We start from the raw sequence: 19364 nt of genomic DNA on the forward strand, positions 1-19364 counted from the left end.
CCACGGTCCTCTCGACAGAGTCACATTCAGTCATCAATTTGAACAGAAAGGGACTATTGGCAGAACCGAACGTTGCCCGAAGCCTGTTTTCAAGACTTCAACTGAATTGGTAAGTCTTCAAATTGAAGAATTTTGTGGATTTTAAGTTGATATTTGCCCGAGATACTAAATCTTTCATGATCCTGGATGCTACAATGCGAAGCCCCATTACGCGATGCGTATGGGGCTGCTGGTCGCTATGCGTATGGGGCTGCTGGTCGCAGTTAATTGCATGATTACTAAGAAATGAGAGCACTTTGGGGCGAGTAAGTCTCATAGTGTTAGTTATATGATAGATACTTTAACCTGAAACACGGAAATTCAGGGAAACTTTTGACGTACCAAAACTTTTTATTATCTTTAAACTCCAAATGATTTCAAAATGTCTTCCCACGTGTGAAAGCGAGGGTATCGGCTATGGTTTTTGTTAGTGTGTCACATATTGATACTAAAATTAATGGTTTACTTTGAGAGGTTGCTTTTGGTTATTCTAGTTCTTCATTAGTTTAGCACCTCAATTACATTACGAGTATTATATGTATGTGTACAAATATAAATAAATATATACATGAATACAATGTACATGCAATATGATTTAGATACAATGTACAATAAATGTACTTCTCATGGTTGATGTCGTATCAGACATCGCTGACATGACTTGGTGAGAACAATGGAAACAATTTTGACGGACGAGGGTAGGGTAAAACACAGAAAGTAGACAAAGGCAACATGTTTGATTCTTGAATAATCTTTTATTAAAAGTTGTCCTTTCCATCACATGATTTCTTGCCGAATAAACGTATATATAATATGGGTAGTGTATTTTCTTTGTAATCTTTTCAAGTATAAAGCATGCACATGTACATGCATTTCAACTGACTTCCCATAAATCGATCTGAAGATTTGCATATTTTATACAAACTTATTCAATCACAGACATTATCGAACTTCCAGCAAGTCACTATGTACCTAAGCCGTATTTTACCGAATAATACTTCAGATCTCGGCCGTCGATCGCGCGATCGGGACGAAAATTGGCACACACATTGCCTATGATGTAGTCTAAAATACTTTAGTTGATTTATCAAAAAATTATCAATTATGCTTAATTATGCTAATTTGTGCATAATGATGCATGAAATCAGACTATTTTGCATAAATCACAACATAAAGCTCAAAACAGGCACATTTTTGTGTAAATATTCTTTTTAGTGTCCTTAGCAAATGTAATAAAACAAAATTGTGATATAAGAAAAAAATCTTTATTAGGTACTTTATTGTTTTTTGAATTTCTTATGTATTTCTGTTTTTTCGACTTTATGTTTTTCATTGTTTTTTTTCGATGAAATTTGTCCGCGACATCGCTCCGAACAAGAAAATTTGTCATTCATTGATTTTAATCGATAAAGCACCAAAATAATCATGCTTTTATGAAATTTGCCCGTAAGCACAGTTTGCATTAAAATTGTACACAAATTCACGTTTTTGAGCAATATTTGGTCTGACATGCATGTACATATTTATACATAACTTCGGAACCGCGCGCCCGGGCGTCGCAAATTTGGTGTCAAAAGATGCGGGAGACTCGAAAGAAAAAAGTCATGAAACATTGCGGCGATAGCTTTTTATGATTGCGATACATCGCGCGGAACATCGAGCCCCCCCCCCCCCCCCCCGGCCTAGTTAGGGTTAAGTCATCGGCAGTCCTCTCTGTCACATTTTTCAAGCAGAGCTTCAGGTGTGTAACAAGAAATGAATAATATACACACAAGGACAGGAGACAAATTGACTCCATTATTTTCCACCTACTCGGCTAATTATTTGACATGATAATGCATGTTGAGTTAAGCAGTGTCTGTACTATTCAGCCCCAACATTTACATGTTTGAACATGCAAGGAGCAAAAGATAATCAGGAATTCTGCAGTTCCATGTAGTACTGCACTTCTCGGCAAAATATCCACCATGGTACTTTTTTAAGCCTCATACTTTCAGCAGGGAATATCAAATACCTCAAAATCACAATCTGATACTCAAATATCAGAGTAAACAATAACAAAACAGTTAATGACCACACTGCAACATACACAGACTTACACCGACACACACATCGAGAATACAGATACAGATATGAAAGTTTAAATTTCAGCATGCTTTAAATACCTTTTCAAGGCAGGGATGTGTCAAGTTTTGTCTAGCTTAACACTTAGGTTGTAGGAAAACTGCTGAAAACACACTTTCCTATTCATTTTATGATCCCAAGCTTAAGAAAAAGATAGCTCTTCAGAAAATATGGAAAACTTGATCTGGTTGACCCATTTCACCTATTTTGAGTCCGCACGTAAAATCAAGGGATGCCACTTTTTGTTGGTTTTGTGATGTATGGTCACATTTTATCATACAATAAAGCTACTTATCTTTCATACTGGACCTTCAGGGAAACTAAGGAATGAGCTCTATAATCTCTTTTTCAAGATGTGCACAAAAGAAAGACTTTAGAATAAAAACACAACTATAGCTTAAACGCATACTAGTGATACATCCCATCCAAAGGTTTGGGAGTAAATGTCACAAAACGCACACACGCACTCAAACACACACACATTTATTTAAAGCTTCACTGTAGGGGTTCTACCACAGTACAGCGTAATGTGCAGAGCATGTCGCTACCTAGCAGGCAACTCAGCAACACATAAACAGTACTATACGTACTCACACAATAACATGATTATTACATATAATGTTTCATTGTATTATTTCATGTTCAGCACAGATTTCAAAAAGTCTACAACTCTCCTCCAAAGTTCCTCACTCTCTGTACATGGTCATGACAGTAACTACAACTGTAGCAATCTGAGTAGTGCTCCCTCTAGAGTCAGAGGCCAAATATTCTCTCCAGGTATTCATTGAGAAACATTCCATGGGGATCCAGTTGCTTTCGAGTATCACAGAACTCGCCCCAGCGTGGGTACAGCTCACTCAGCTCCTTGGGACCCAACGGATGTTCCTGTATGGTGGTAACCATGGTAATGCATTTTTGTACTCACAACGTGACTGGAAAGCATACATATTTATCATAGTACATTTAAGGGGGGAGGTTACCATGGTATTCACAAGGGTGAAGTAATCCTTTAACCCATTGAAGATTACCCCTGAGTATACTCAGTCAGGTGTCTATGGGAAATGTGTGTTATAGAACAATCAGCTTTGCCTCAATGGGATACTAGTATACAGTGGCACTTGGCATACACATGTAACTTCCCACAATATGTCTTGGGCATTGAGAGAACCATTTAAACATGACCTAGCCAGTTGTAGATTTCAATAGCAAGGATTTTAGCCCAGCTAAACGTACATGTAGCAGTGGGCCTCAGTCGAGCAAGAAGGCCCTAAAGATATCTCACAGGTAGGATATAATAATAAACTATCACGCACAGCTGTGTTTACAGTCAACCACTGCAGTTTACAGCTTTCTGTTCCAATTAAAAAGAGAGTGCCCTAGCATGCATGCCACTGGGCAAAAGCGTATCAAAGTATAAAAGAAATCCACAATTCAAATCTATTTCACGAGATTAAAAAGAGGCATAAGTTACACATCCCCATGTTTTCAGGCATTCATTATGGGATGTCTAGAGGCATCCGCAACTTGTTTCAGGTATTGTCAGCAACTGGAATTACATGCTGTTCACACATCACGGACTACCTGGTATTGTAAATTTAATACACTTTGTGAATTTGTGCCCATTTTAGTTGTTAGTTTTAGATCAGTCTTCATATCTTTGGGCTGAATATTCCCACTTCCAAATACCAAAGATGATATATGCAAGAAGGCACTGAAATCAGATTTGACATTTAAGAACTTACAATATTTTTGTTTTTGAATTTTAATGTGCCAAGGCTTATACAATGCAAGCAGCTGATGGTTGTGCTCACCTTGGCCCAGTGAGGGCGCCCTCCAGCTTTGTGGACAATGTCTTCGTACAGGGCCCAGTATTTTGGATTGGACGTCTTCTTCCCGTATGGTCTGCACAGGAGAAACACCAGGGGACAAGTGCAAAAGAAATTGTATGTGATTTAGGGGAGAAAAGATATAAAATTAAATACCTTCACAATGAGTGCATCCCATCGCAAAGAATAACACACATGCAATACTAGGACACAGAATAATTAAGTCAGACAATTTTTTTATAAAGAAGCAAACATGAGATCTTCAAGACACTTTAGTCACATCAAAACGTGATTATCACTCAAAATGTCATTTTGATAAATCAAATTGAAATTGCCGCTATCCATCTACAATTGTACATGTAGGTTAAAATATCAGCTGAATATTCCATTTCCTCTACCTGTCTATACATTATATTTTGATCAATGCCAGTTTCCCATACAAACAAGGAGACTAAAATCAAACAAATTACCAGAAGACACCAATCCAAGGCTTCCAAGTTTTCTAGTTTAGGCAGATTTGAACCCTCAAACTTCACTCTTTGTTCACGTTATTCAAGTGTTGGCTTACACACAGCATAAAAGAATTCCGAACATTCTAATATCAAATATTGATACAATCACAAAAGGAATGTAATACAAAAATAAACATAATAAGAACTTAAATGGTGAAAATAATGCAGTTATTAGAAAACAAGAAGCATACATACAAAACAAGCTTGTAGAGATGAAAGCTAATCACAGAAATTACGAGAGAGAGAAAAAAAAAAGTGACTCACGTGAAGTGTATGATGTTGATGAAGCACGTGTTCCTCCCATTGGCTGGACTAATCATGATGTCATCCCCTTTGGTGAAGCTCACTTCTACCGGGAAGTGGGCATAGATGTTCTCAGATTTGCAGCTCCTCTGCAGTTCTCTCAGAACGGAAGTGGTCTTGTCTCTGGGATGGACATAGGTAGAGGGCAGCATTGTGGTAATCAATAATATCCTGGACCTTTAATACTTGCAGAAATTAGGCTTCTTCCCTTAAATTGGCAACTCTAAATTCTTGTGCATTTAAAATTAAATAGAGACAGTTGAACATACAAAATGTTTTATGTAGAATCTGCACAAAGGCAGAACAAAGAATACAATATTTGCCAATTTGAAATGAAATATTCACCAATCAAATCTCACTGACAGTATTGCTACTGAAGAAATTTAAGGATAACAACAAATTGAATGTTATCTTCTTCTTCTTCCTGTAATGTGCATAACCTCCTGAGAGTAAAGGTCTTTGATAAGTCTGGAGCAAAAATAAACAACTGTTAGTTGAATATGACTAGCATATTATGACTCAATGAAAGAGAATATTCTCTTCTTCCTGACAAAATACTTACAATATGAACACAAACAATTATAATGACATGATGCAGCAACAGATCGCAGAAATGTGATTTCTGAGACTTAACTGCATACTAGTGAGCTGGAAAATTTGATTTCAGAGCAGCTGGTGAATAACTTTACAACTCTTCATATATACTAACAAGGGACGGATTAGCACAGTAAGCAAAACAAATGTGGGCTACAAAAGGCCTTTAAAAAATGTGCATTTGATAGTAAAACCTCCCGATAAAGCCACGACGGTTTCGTTGACGTCCGTGTGCTTCTTACAAGTCCTTGTGGTTTCGCAAGAATATACAAAATTAGTGATATAGCTTCGAAGAAACACATGTCTGTAAATTTCAATTCGTCCTTGCACTCTCTTGCATAAATCCAAACGAATTTGTCAGAAGTTGAACTACTATCACAATATCTGCTGTCCTCAATGGACAACAATGACTACATTTTTATCTAGTAACCCACCTAGGTATTGCCCAGTCGGTCACAAGTTGCTTGAACAGGCAGTCGAAGTTGAAAACCTTGTAGCTGATGTCGACCCGATCTCGTGGGAGAGCAACAAACAGGTAGAAGTGAGCCTTGTTGATGACAGCAACCAGAGGTGGGAAAAAGGTACTGGGGGAAGAATAAAGACAGAAAAGAATGGGGAAAGAAAGATATAATGGCTCGATGGTAGGGAGACTTGAGATTGAGGTTAAAGAAAATGATGAATTAGACTGATTCCAATAATTTCTCTTATGGACACTCATATTTTGAGTTTGTATTACATTGCAGGCTGCCTCCATTATCTCCACCAAGGGAGGAGGTCATGTTTTCATTACCGTTGGTTTGCTCCTGTACAAAATAACTAAAAAAGTTTTGAACGAATTTGGATGAAACTTGCAGGTAAGGTTGACAATGACACACGGAACAGAAAAAAAAAATCCCAGAGAATCTCTATTGGGTTATACATGCATACCTCAAGTTAAAAAAAAAAATAATCCTGCTAAGTTTCAAGAAAATATCTTCAGGCATTGCATAGATATGGGGGAAATAGTAGAAGTTTAAGCATTTGACCTTGACCTTTTGCCCTTTGACCTTGAGCATATGCACCCAAAAGTTGATATTCACAACTTCGCCCCCTAATACACATACATGCCAAGTTTCATTAGGATACCTCCAAAGGTTTCTTAGTTACGCTGTCCACAAAATTCATTACGGACGGAAGGACGGACGGAAGAACGGACGGACTGACGGACAACCCGAAAACATAATGCCTCCGGCACCACTTCGTGGCGCACCACTTCGTGGCGGAGGCATAAAAAGCAGACAAACAAACAAACAAACACACAAACAAACAACCAAACAAATACTTTTTAGGGGCAACTCCATTCCTAACTAAAGCTCGTATTGGATACTGCCCGACAATAACATATCCACACTCTGAATGATTTTGTCTTTTGCATGGTGATTGCAATTATTCACTCATAATAACCTCCTTTTACAACAACTGATCATGATGGCACAGGTGTAAGTACTTTGGAAGATTTTCAGATTCCAGATATTTACAACTAAGCAAGAATCAACAACTTCATGGAAAACTTCTAGACTCAAAGATGCTACCCTGCTTATGTATTGGTACCACTCTCATTTGCAAGATACCATGGTATTTCTGGTGAGCACTTAGTATGTGCACATCTCCTATGGGGAAAAGACATGAATACCCCTTTTAAGAACTCATGCATTTTTGGCCAGCTCCTGGCCCGAGCTAAGTTGGCCCACCCTAAGCTTAAAGAAAGGCACTTCTCTTCAAGGCACTTGTCTCCACACCTCGACCAATAGAAAAACCCTAGGAGGTAGAATCCGACCGTATCCGGGCACTTACCTCCTGGGCAACTACCATCCGGATAACTACCACCCGGATAATCACCCCCCAGGTCTATTCCCTCTTAGGGCAACTACCCCCCGGACAACTACCCTCCTTGGGCAATCACCCTCCAGGGCCATTACCCCCTAGGACAACTACCACCCGGTCATCTACCCTCCTAGGGCAACTACCCCCAAGGGCAATTACCCTTTCATAGGACATCTACCCCCCAGATAACTACCCCCTGGGTAACTACCCCCTGGATGACTACCCCCCGGATAACTACCCCCCAGATAACTACCACCCGGATAACTACCCCCAGGATAACTACCACCCGGATAACTACCCCCCGGATAACTACCCCTCGGATAACTACCCCCCGGATAACTACCACCCGGATTACTACCCCCCCCCCCCCATAACCATACCCCGACCCGCCCCCTCCTGATACTTACCTACTGGACAACCCTCCCTCCCCGCCCCCCGAAAGAAGTACCACTCTTTGTAATTTTTCCATAAGTTCATAACACCATATCAGAAGATGCACCTTTCTCTTACACTGTCATCATTTACTCTTTTGGCTTGTCATTTTTTACCGTTATAACACATTAGAAAATAAACATAAGAAAAGGAGAGTTGATTTCACTGCAATTCATATTTCCTTAACATTAGCGAGGGACCCTTCGATATAAAGCCATAATTTCTGATAGGATCCGGGAACGGTTTTATGAAGTCAGTCCTGACAAGCTGTCAGTTCCACACAATTACCAATCGTTGTAGGTCGATCAAAGCAGGTCCATGGTAACAAGTCGGTGACTCGAGCTTATCAATCAAGCAGAACCCATGGGTTTATTGCAATTATTAGAGACTAACAAGATGTCATAACTGGCAACTTTTATCAAACGGTGACCTAATCAGTCATAAGAGTAAAATTACAGCTTGTTTTGCATACAAGTAGAATTGTGCTAGTTTTCAAATTAAATGTTCTCGACACTTTAAGGGGAAATCCAGTTCAAATATAAGTTAGTGTGATTAGAAAGAGTAAAATACTACGAGTTTACTGGTATTTTTTTTTTATTACAAAACACCCCTAGTTGTTAACGAAGTCTTTTGTCCTGCACCCTCTTTTTTAATAGATCTATAGAGAGTTGTAGTTGACAGAATCCTTTTTACATTATAGGGCTGCTCTGTTTTATGGCGGCCATTTCAAGAGTATTTTCTTTTTCACAAAAACTTGAATCCTTTTTGGAATAACATGCTCTTTGATATTTCGTAAGGGGTTTTTAATTTTCTCACCCAAAAGATGTTTAAAACCTGAAGTTAGGTCTCGACCAAAACCAGACGATATGTAGTGAAAAAATGTTTGTTTGTTTGTTTGTTTGTTTGTTTTTTTCAATTCAAATAGCAAACGTTGTTCGAAAATAACAATGAAAGACGTAATTTTCTGGGGGAGAGTTATTGTAAGAGGGGTGACTGTTTGGAGTCTAATTTTAATAAGGAGTAATTGTCAAAGGAGGTAATGCTCTGCGGTGATCATACCAAGGAGGTGACAATCTCTTCCCACATTCTTGATACACTAGTTGTTAATGCCCAATGATGCAGTAGGGCAATTCTGAAATGAGCGTTAACGGTATAACAGTAAAATAGTTACAAAATTGATGAAACAATACAAAGAAAACAAATTAAGACAGAGACGAAGAACACAAATAAAGATGCAGTGCACTCCCGTTACAACGAACACGGTTATAACGAAATTTCGTTATAACGAAGCAAAACTTCTGGTCCCAAAATTATCGCCATTAAAGTCTATGGTACAAAATTCGCTTATAACGAAGACGATTATAACAAAATTTTCGTTATCACGAAGTCTTTTCTGAGCACCACTGACAAAGAAAAACAAAGGAAATGTGCTCCGTTATAACGAAATGCGGATCGCATTCGAAAATGCGTAGCGGAACAAGCATTTTTAAAGCGTCTCTGCATGAGCGAACGCATCATTCAATGTTTACTCCGTGTACCACGCACAGTTTCCGAGGGGAACTTGCGTTATTGTAATGCAATAATCTGAATTCAGATACGGTTTGTTTCATTGTTCCGAAGTCCTTTTATACAAAACACACAGTTTCTGATACAACTAAAATGTCCGTAATGGTTCGGAAATAAAATATTAAGCACATTTTGGCGTTATTCCATAACAAAGGTTCGTTAATCCGATAATAAAATAATTATGGTCCTTATTCTCATTCTTATACGGTTCGTTAGTCCGAACATGATAGGAATTCAAAACGTTCGTCAATCGGAACATTACAAAAAAAAATATCGTTAAAGGGATAGTACAGTATTGGTGGAGATGAGAATTGGGCTTTTATCTTTTTGCGAGATACCAAGAAAACACTTGTGAAATAATACAGAACATACCATTTTAAGAGGAATTCAAAGTTTATATGAAGAAAATCGGGGTTTGGAATGACTGAAACATTCAAAAACAAAGTAAAACAAAGCGATCGTAATAAAAGGTGGGTCCCACACTTTATTAGAATCGCTCTGTTTTGGATATCTCAGCCATATCAAAACCAATTTTCATCAAATAAACATTGAATTCCTCATGGAATTACATGCTCTTTCATATTTCATAAGAGGTTTTTCATTATCTCACCACAAAATGTTAGAAACCTGAAATAAGGTCTCAACCAAAACTATACGATCCCTTTAATCCATGGTGAAAAAAGGAGAGTACACTAACAAACTTAAGAACTGCAATCCTTATAATCGTCTTAAGATAAATAAATCTTCGAAATAACTAACCTTTCTCATTTTTTTTTTTCATTAACAAAATTTCTTCGGAATAACGAACCTTATTTCATTTTCGGATGAAAAAGCCTTCGGAACAACGGACTTTCTGAATAGTCTTTCTCACTTTTTGATTTATAAACCTTCAAAATGACGAACCTCATTTCATTTACAGATCAACGAACCTTCGGAAAATGAACATTATATGATTTTGATCTAAATTATGAACTTTCGGAATAATTATTCTTCATCGGAACCATCGGAACCCCGGGAATGGCGAAACTTCGGAATAAGGAGCCTTCGGAGTAACGTATTTTAGTAAGAAAAGAACCTTTGGAATAGCGAACTGTAACCAAATCTTACACCGTCATTTTCTACACATATTGTGTGACAACACAAACAACTTTATGCTCTTTTTAAAATGTAATATTTAAATGAAATTAAAAAGGTATTCTCCCATCTCACATAGCTTTCCAGCGTATGATGAGGATTCAACAAATATATATTTTTTTTTTATGCGTGGTTTCCTTCTTTTCCTTATACATTGCATATTATATTTGTTCGGTTATAACGAAATTTCGTTAAAACGAAAAAAAAACAAAAAACAAAAAAACTGCCGGTCCTGAGCATTTCTTTTTAACGGGAGTGCATTGCACATAAACACATAGATAACACAATAGATAAATCCCTTGTAATGAGAGAAAGAGGAAAGGTGAGTAATGAATGACAGGAATAGACTACCTTCACGGTGGACAGAGAAAAGCGAGAGGGAGGAGGAAGATGATGGGTCAAAACCAGGGCACGTGAGGCATGAGATATCAGCTCCTCAAAATAAAGAAGTGTTACATGGAGTTGTGGTAAACGATAGACGATGATGGTTAAAAGAAATATTGCAAAAAGTATAACTCATTCTGAAGTGTAACATTTCTTCAAAATGTCTATACTATCAAGAGAAATCCGAAATTTCGGAACAGCAAAAGAAAATACAGATTTAGCGAAAATAGTTTTGGTTAAAGGCATTGACATTTACTGGATTACCGGGTAGGATATGAAGGGACAGCTTCGTGTTTTATGAACATAGAGTCAAAATACAGAGGGAGAAATTAAGCTTGTACATAAATCGTCCTAAATGCAAACGATACAAATCGTAAATCCTTAAGATGTTGTTTTCATAAGATGATGTCTCAGTATAGCATCTCCGTGATTCCTGGCAAATAATACAAAGAACTTCGTTTTCTGTAGTAATGATATCCTTTTTATTAAAAGTAAGAGTCGGGAGGAGGTGGGGGTGTGTGACCCGGGAGGTAGTTACCCAGGGAGTAATTGACGTGGTGCACTGTCCTGGGGGTAATTTTCCTCTTGATAGTTATAGGGGAGGGGGAGTTATAGGCCTACTTATCCGGGGTAATCATCCATGGGGAGTTATCGGAGGGGGTAGTTATCGGGTGGAAGTTATCTGGGGTCTAGTTATCGGAGGAGGGGGTAATTAACCTGGGGATAATTATCCTGGTGGTAATTATCGGGGGGAGGGGGTGTAGTTATCCGGAGGGTAATTATCCGGGGGGTAATTATCCGGGGGGTAATTATCCGGGGGGTAGTTATCCGAGGGGTAGTTATCCGGGAGTAGTTATCCTGAGGGTAGTTACCCAGGGGTAGTTCTCCTGGGGGTAGTTACCCAGGGGGTAGTTTTCCGGGGGGTAGTTATCCAGGGGGTAGTTTTCCGGGGGTAATTATCCAGGGGTTAGTTATCCGCGGGGGTAGTTATCCAGGGGTAGTTATCCGAGGGGTAGTTATCCAGGGGGTAGTTTTCCTAAAGGGGAATTGCCCTGGGGGGTGATTGCCCTAGGAGGGTAGTTGTCCGGGGGGGGGGGGGGTAGTTGTCCTAGGGGGTAATTACCCTGGAGGGTAATTGCCCTTGGAGGGTAGTTGTCCGGGGGGGGGGGGTAGTTGCCCTAGGGGCAATTGTCCTGGGGGGTAATTATCCGGGTGGTAGTTATCCGGAGGGTGGTTTTCCAGGGGGTAGTGTTCCTAGAACCGAATCCGACCAATGTATCCCAGAACCATGACGACTTCACCTTTGTTCTCTTCTTCTCTGTTCGATTGACCTTTGACATCATGATGAAGTCAGTGTGAGGGTACCAGAAGAAGCGGAAGTGTTCGCTGCCGGTCACGTACTGGTCAAGATTGTCCGAAACCTGTAATGTGGACAAAGTGTACAAAAATTCACCTGTTAGTCTGAGAAACCACGTTTCCCTGTGTTGGTTGTCATTATTTTTTTTTTCCTCATCATGTTTTCATACTTTTTGAATTGTTTTAGAAGGCATGGCGAATTAAGGGGAAATCCCTTTTTGCTGAGTCTCTTTGCACAAACATAATCGGTTTTTTTTTTCTTATACAAAAAATACATTGAGCCTTGAAGTTGCTCAATTTAGAGAACTGTTCATTACCGGGGTATCTGTTGTACACACACGTGGGTTTAGTTATGTACAAATATTTGAAGAAAAAAACAAACAAACAAACAGACAGATTAAAGAGGTATGGAAAAAGTGTCAATCTGTTAAATAATATAAAAGAGAATTTAACATACTTGCATAATATTATTTCCAGCAAAATGAAAGAGGACTTGAGATACCTCTTTCAGATACCTCTTTCAAAATGACCCAAATCCTGGACTTGGGTCATTCTTACATTCATATAAATCTCATTCATTCATTTCAGGCACTTCTGGAGGTATTGAGGATTTATCATTTATTCGCAAGGTTAGTCCATGCATAAGCTACAATTTGCCATGTCACACTGAATTTGGCCTAAAATTGGACTTGGGTTATTCTTACATTCAGTTTTTCATATTTCAGCTCTTAAACCACAGAACGCGTGACATAAATGGAGTTCGACGAATTAGCCAACGGCTGGTGCAGTCAGCCATTATAGTGGAGAAGCGTATTTACGAAATACCAACAATCTTTGTACAGGAGAATCATGTTTGTTTAACAATTCCAAAGGGTACGTTACATGCATAGGCTGGACTGTCGTCCTACCTTGAGAACTGTGATATTTATGATCATTTAACAGACCTAGCAGACATTACAATCTAAGCGCATATCAATTTTGTTCAATATGCACTCTCTCTGTCTTCGACTATCTGTGATGGATAGAAGATACCACCTCGTCTTGCTGCTAACATTGACCGTCGACGTCTTCTGTGGACTCTCTGCAGAAGGTAAGTCTGATACACAATTTCGAGTCCAATCCTGTGACGCTGAAAAGGATTGATTGAAGCAATAGATGCACACAGAATACCATTGCATTTTAATGAATGTGACGATGACAAACCAATTTATCCTTCTTCTTTTTTTTTTTCCGAGGTTACGTTTCGGTACGAAAGCACTGAGGCAGTGGGCACTCTCTTCCATTAGACGTGCATAAAATGAAAACATACTATGCGGAAAGCCCATAATAAATCATACGCCTACTCAGCTTCTCTTTTTCTATGTGTTTGTGTTAATTTGCTTTATATATTGGATCTTTTGTCTTGTTTGCTGTCATCTTTTCTTGTCATTTTTTTTTTCTTTCTGTTTACTCGCTCAAACCCGGAAAAAGAAAATCACCACTTGAAAACCCGCTGAAGAAAATATCAATTTGATGTAACAGGGAAGCGAGAAACATTCAAATCAGGATTATGATTACGATAACATTCGATGAGCACGTTATGATAACGATCGATAGATTTTTTTTTTTTACTTTAATAAAAATCATCATAAAGTTGATACAATGTGTTGCTATGGTTACCCTCTATTACAAAAAAAAAAAAAAAATCCTTCTCCTGTGAGGATATTAAATAGGTTAGATGAATCCGCCCACTCATTTCACTTTTAGAGTTTCATTCATTTCAATTCAATTCAATACAAATCAATTCAAATGAATTTAATCGTCACATAAAATATTACAGGAAATAAGCTCAAGGCGAGGTTTTTACGTATATAAATGACGGGCATAAAACACAATATATATATATATATATATATATATATATAAACTTGGCACATTAATAACTGAACATGCATACAAAATTAAACTGGAAAGATAAATAGTATAAAAATGTGGCATAAAACCAACGCAATTCGCATGAAGTTAAAAACGCTAGAAATCTCCCCTGTTGGCACCTTTCCAGTCCCATCTCCCCCCCCCCCTTTCGCCTGCGATAGACTGAATCAATTCAAACTATAGCTCGCCCTAAAATACCAACACAACACTATAACGTTGTGGTGGAGATGATAATATTAATAGGTGATAACCGTAACGGTGATGGTGATGAAGGTGATGCAGCTGATGATGGCGATATAAGATATCTTCAATGCAGTTTTACTCCAGTCATTGACAGTAATTCCAGTTAGCCCCTCAGCAACCGATAACTCCATGATGGTACATGGCTTCCTGGAATTACAGCAACACCGCTGTCACCTCGACAAATTTCTAAACCATGCAAAATAAATTACTGCATCTTTACCCCTATCTATCACAAATCATGCCCATTTTACAAGGCTCTCTGTCATTCATTGGTGTGAGACTATCACCAGATAGACTGTATCCTATACATTTTCAATTGTTGGTAGTGGTAGTTCTTTCGTGTTCCTGACGGACCAGGTTACTCGGTATCGGATAATGAAAATGACATAAATGATATATAAGCAATTGCAATAAGCTTTAGAAAGATACACCCATTATGTCTCTGAATCGGTCGCACTTTTCGACCTAAAGAGACATGATTACGCAATTTCTAATTGAAGGAAAGGATTTGAGCGAGACGTCCATGACCAGCATGAAACCACGATATCCTATTGTGATAAACACGAAATGATGGGTATGTGATATTATCCTGCATGGTCTCTGCACGTAAAGAATTATGATAGATTGTCCAGGACAGCATCCGTATTTCATTATTTAATGTTAAATTATTAGAAGCCGTCAATTTCGTCAAATTTGTTCAGGCATTGAAAAACGGTCATTCAAAATCGTGTTTGTTTTTTTCTTCTACTCGGCAAACGTTTTGGTATTTGAGTATTCAAATTCAATTTTTGATCTTACCACACCCAGCTTTCCTCTCAGTACATTTCAGGGCAACCTTTGGCCACACAGAATGAATAACATTCAGCATTATGCAGACAAACACTAGTTATTTGCCCGTTTGTCCCATGTCTAAAAGAACAATTTCATGTCTCATTGAACTTTGAATCATGGCCCCAAAAAGTTAGAAATGCGGAAGATGTGTCAATAGTGTAATGTGCAAATGTACGTTTCACAGGGTAAACAAAAGCAGTATGGTTCCAGGGCGGACGGAACGATGCATTTACTTCCCTATATTAATTCAAGGAAAATAACCCCGTTTATCTGAAGGTTCAGTGCGTGGGATTTTGTAATCTATCGACTTCTAGAATATTGTAAGACAGCTTAAACGTATATTCTTTATGTCGCATAAACTGTCTCAGTCTTTGCTTACCTGCAAAGAAATATGTCCTCGTTCGGATACTAACTCTAACTGCTTCTGTATACTGGGTGCCCACCTCGAAGGGCAGGACCTACGTTAAAACGTTACTTCTATGAACTTGGCAAGAAGTACTGCGGAAATTATGGCCCTATATCGGAAGACAATACTGCCTTATAGCATTAGTGCAGTTGATTACAGAGCGCCAAACTAGGCATTGATATGATACGAAATGACCTTACAAATGTTTGTAAGTGTTGGAAATAGCGAATTGAATTTGAAAGGAAAGAATACGATTCGTTAACTAGGTCACTGCAAAGAAAACAACGTTCAAATCCAAAGTGGGAAAATATATTGAAATGGTTATGCAAAGAGGTGAATGGTCTGGACAAGTTGCATCCCCAAATTTCGACAGCTGCTGTTTCCCTCTTCGCCTAATTAGTCGTGTCTTTGTCATTATTCGAATTATTCAAGAAAAGGAAACAACAAACAAGAACGATAATTCTTTTTTCATATCGAAGATGGTCGGTAAAATTGAATTTCCAATTTGATCATCTCCTTATAAAAATTGGTAATTTGATACAAAATAGACGGTTTCATCCTATTTCGAGAGTGCTAAGACCGACTCTAGTATAGATGCAACTATTGAATTCTTATAGTCTTTGATATCCACTTGCCGCCATCTTCAATATCTCAAAAACTTTAGTGATTCAAAACTTGCATCGACCAGATTTGGATTCAGCACCCTCAAAATAGAGGAAAACCATCAATTTATCTCGAATGCATTAACATTTCCAAAGGAAATACCTATTTCAAAATGTGACTCGGCATTATAAAACCTACAAAAAGCCCTAAAATATGGATGATAATATTCTAAAGGAACAGACTCTACGCTTTAAAATGATGAATTACTCAATTCAAATGGACTCTCCTAACTAATCTAAATACTGGAAAGAAAACAGACACACTCTGGCTTTGAAGTAAATGGTTTATCTTAACCTAGCCATGCTAGCTGTGCGATGCATGGGACATAAAACAAGATGCAAACCACCTGAGCAACAACAGTCAAAGGATTTTGAGATTAAACTGAAATAGAGAATGATTTAATAACACTTTTTTTTAAATCATTAATGCCAACTTTAAGAGCAGTAGCATTTTCCTCTCCAAAGTTATGAGTTGAAAGTAAATTGTGTGCAAGGGATTTTCACGAAATGAAATAGAGTTTCTAAGACATACCTGATCACACTTCTATACATAAAAAAGAGTTGTAAAAACTGCTGAAAACACAATTTCCAATTCATTTTGTATGATCCTAAATGATAGGATATGTAGAGGAAGAATATCTCTTTCAGAAAATGCCCCCCCCAAAAAAAAAAAAAAAAAAAATCAAGATCGACTCGCTTGAACCGTTTCACCTATTTTGAATCCTCACGCAAAATAAAGGTGTGCGACTTTTTGTTGGTTTGTGATGCACAGTTAAGAAACGTAAATTTCTGGCAACCATTTTGAATATCTAAAAAGCGGAAGAGTTGCTTACTTCATATTTGGATTCAGCATCCCCAAAATAGATTAATACCATCAAAGTTTTCAAAGGAAATATATGGGAATGTATTTTTTTTTTTGGTCATTTTGAATACCTTACGATCCTCACGAATGCAAAATTTCATCATCCAGATTCAGATTCAGCACTCTCGAAAAAGGTATAACTTCACTTTTGGGTTCATTGTTTTCACCATTTATAAGGAAATACATAGACATTTCAGATTTCCGCGGCCATTTTGGGAGTAATTTCAAATATTTCGAAACCCTTTAGGATGCAAGAGTTACAACATCCAGATTCTGATCCAGTAAGCTTGAAATAAGGTTAAACCACCCCCCCCCAAAAAAAAAAAACCTAACAAACAAACAAACAAACAAACAAACAAGATTCATCGTTTGGCATCCAGACATTGTGTAATCTATATGAGATCTCCCTTTACGCTGAATACACAGATCTGTTAATGTTATGACAGGAGTGCTGACATTTCAAAGTACATCTTAAAATGTGACATAAAGGGCGAATCGTTTCGATTGATAAAATGGAAGTCGCTGGTATAAGCAATTACAGTGCCCATCATATAGTTCTTAAAATGTAACATGATCACAATCTTGAAAGTGTGACAGCAGTAGGGTACCTCAAAAGTCTCAAAGTCTCTGCCGGTCTTTATACGTTTGGAGCTATTAAGAAGATAACCCAGCGATAAAGCGTTTTAGAGGACCTGGTGTGATGTCATTTCTGACTGGAAAATCACCTTCATAAGCTTAATATTTAGGCCCAATGTATGTTTTGCAAAAGGTTACTTACGGTTCTGTAGTATTCGGAACGAGTATATTTACTAGACAGATATACTGTATTGGGATTACAAAAGAACATGATTTATTAAGTGAGAGAATATTTCCAAAGTAGACCACAGTACCCCAGAAATAAACTCTTTTCAGAAGGTTTGATTGAAAATGCATTGATAAAATAAAATAATATATTTCCCAGTATTGTTAGTTTTACTATACCATATTGAACGATGTAATCCTATCCACAACTACAAATGATCTTGACAGTAATAAAACACCGGAAATGTAGCGTTGGGTGCCGTCAGCGCTTAACCCCGTTTCATGTCAAACTCTAAAACTGAAATGATAAATAAAATTGTACGTTTCGTTCGTATGTCCTATGCATGACCTTATGAACTGTATGAATAATTAAGATCACCCTGCTTTTTTCAAGATTTGAAAACATACGTGAAAGATTGATCATCATAAAACTGTGCTTTTATGCTAGGAAAAATCGACAAGTATCAAGCAAACAAAAAAGTAAATAATGTATTTTGGATAGAGAGTTTGGATTTGTTTGTTTGTTTGTTTGTCTGTTTGTTTGTTTGTTTGTGTGCTTGTGTGTATGACATTTCCCGCAGTTCATGTTGAACAAATTGGTGCATTCATTTATATCACATGATCTTTCTGCTGTGTAGAATATTTTCCTCGTACCATGGCATTACGGAGATTGCTGCTATGAGTTGGCAAAGAGTGGTTAGACTCTCTTCATGCATGGCGCTTACTTTCTCGGTTTTCATGATCATCTTGTAGCCTCAGTGGTAAGTACAGTCCCCGACGTTCTAGGATGGAAAGGAGAAGACATCAGTTTGCCGTGTGACATTCCGGAGGAGCCTCTAGCTGTGTACTGGATCAAGGAGACCATTTCGGGCCAGGAGACCAAGGCTGGATTCTTCGATGGGAGCTTCGAGAGCACGGAGGAACGCTTCAAAATGAACATGAACTTCAGCCTCGTCATTACAGACTTGGAGGTAGTAGATGAGGGTCTCTACATTTGCCAAGTGGCTCTGTTTGATTTTGAGACTTTGGAGAATTCCACCTTCGTGACAGTTAACTGTGAGTGTTTTTTTTTTTTTTTCATGCTGCCAGTAACGTAGACTTTAAAAGTTGAGGTTGTGAATAATGAAAAAAAAAATGAGAGTCCTATTAATGGATTGGATAAGGTTATTTGTCATCATCATAGGTTTTTTTTCTCTCTCTCTCTCTCTCTCTCTCTGTTTTATCATATTCTGACTTCATCATTGAAATGAATGCATGATGGCAAAACACACCTTGCTGTAATTCTTAGTTATATCCCATCCCATCGACAAAAAGTCCTGCTACATTGCGTTTAACGAAGTAGGTGAAAGGAATAGAACACGACAGGAATTGTTTATCGTCCTACATTACCATTAAGTATATGTTATCTCGCCCAATCCCATCGCATTTGCATTCGATTTTAACAATGCGGTCATTCAAGTTCGAGTGAATTTGAATGATCCCCGAGATTGACTTTCAAAAAGTGAACTAGCT

The 19364-nt window shown here is 38.0% G+C and overlaps 2 protein-coding genes across 2 annotated transcripts in view; one reads left to right on the forward strand and one right to left on the reverse strand.

The window, feature by feature from the left end:
• Positions 1-2840: 2840 nt before the first annotated feature.
• On the reverse strand, positions 2841-13068 carry LOC140246751 (L-gulonolactone oxidase-like). The gene is made up of 7 exons (XM_072326088.1): positions 13042-13068; positions 12049-12198; positions 7043-7047; positions 5833-5982; positions 4766-4927; positions 3975-4065; positions 2841-3048 (listed from the first exon to the last, which is right to left on the reverse strand). Exons 1-7 carry the CDS (start codon positions 13066-13068, stop codon positions 2917-2919), a joined length of 717 nt encoding a protein of 238 aa, XP_072182189.1. The 3' UTR covers positions 2841-2916.
• An 82-nt stretch (positions 13069-13150) lies between these two features.
• Positions 13151-19364, forward strand: part of LOC140226565 (uncharacterized) — a 51780-nt gene continuing 45566 nt past the window's right edge. Inside the window, exons 1-2 of the mRNA XM_072307022.1 lie at positions 13151-13223; positions 18606-18908. Of these exons, the coding sequence (XP_072163123.1) occupies positions 13151-13223; positions 18606-18908 (376 nt within the window). The remainder of the gene's footprint in view (positions 13224-18605; positions 18909-19364) is intronic.

This window comes from Diadema setosum, chromosome 3, assembly GCF_964275005.1.
Source record: "Diadema setosum chromosome 3, eeDiaSeto1, whole genome shotgun sequence".
Classification (NCBI taxonomy): Eukaryota; Metazoa; Echinodermata; class Echinoidea; order Diadematoida; family Diadematidae; genus Diadema; species Diadema setosum.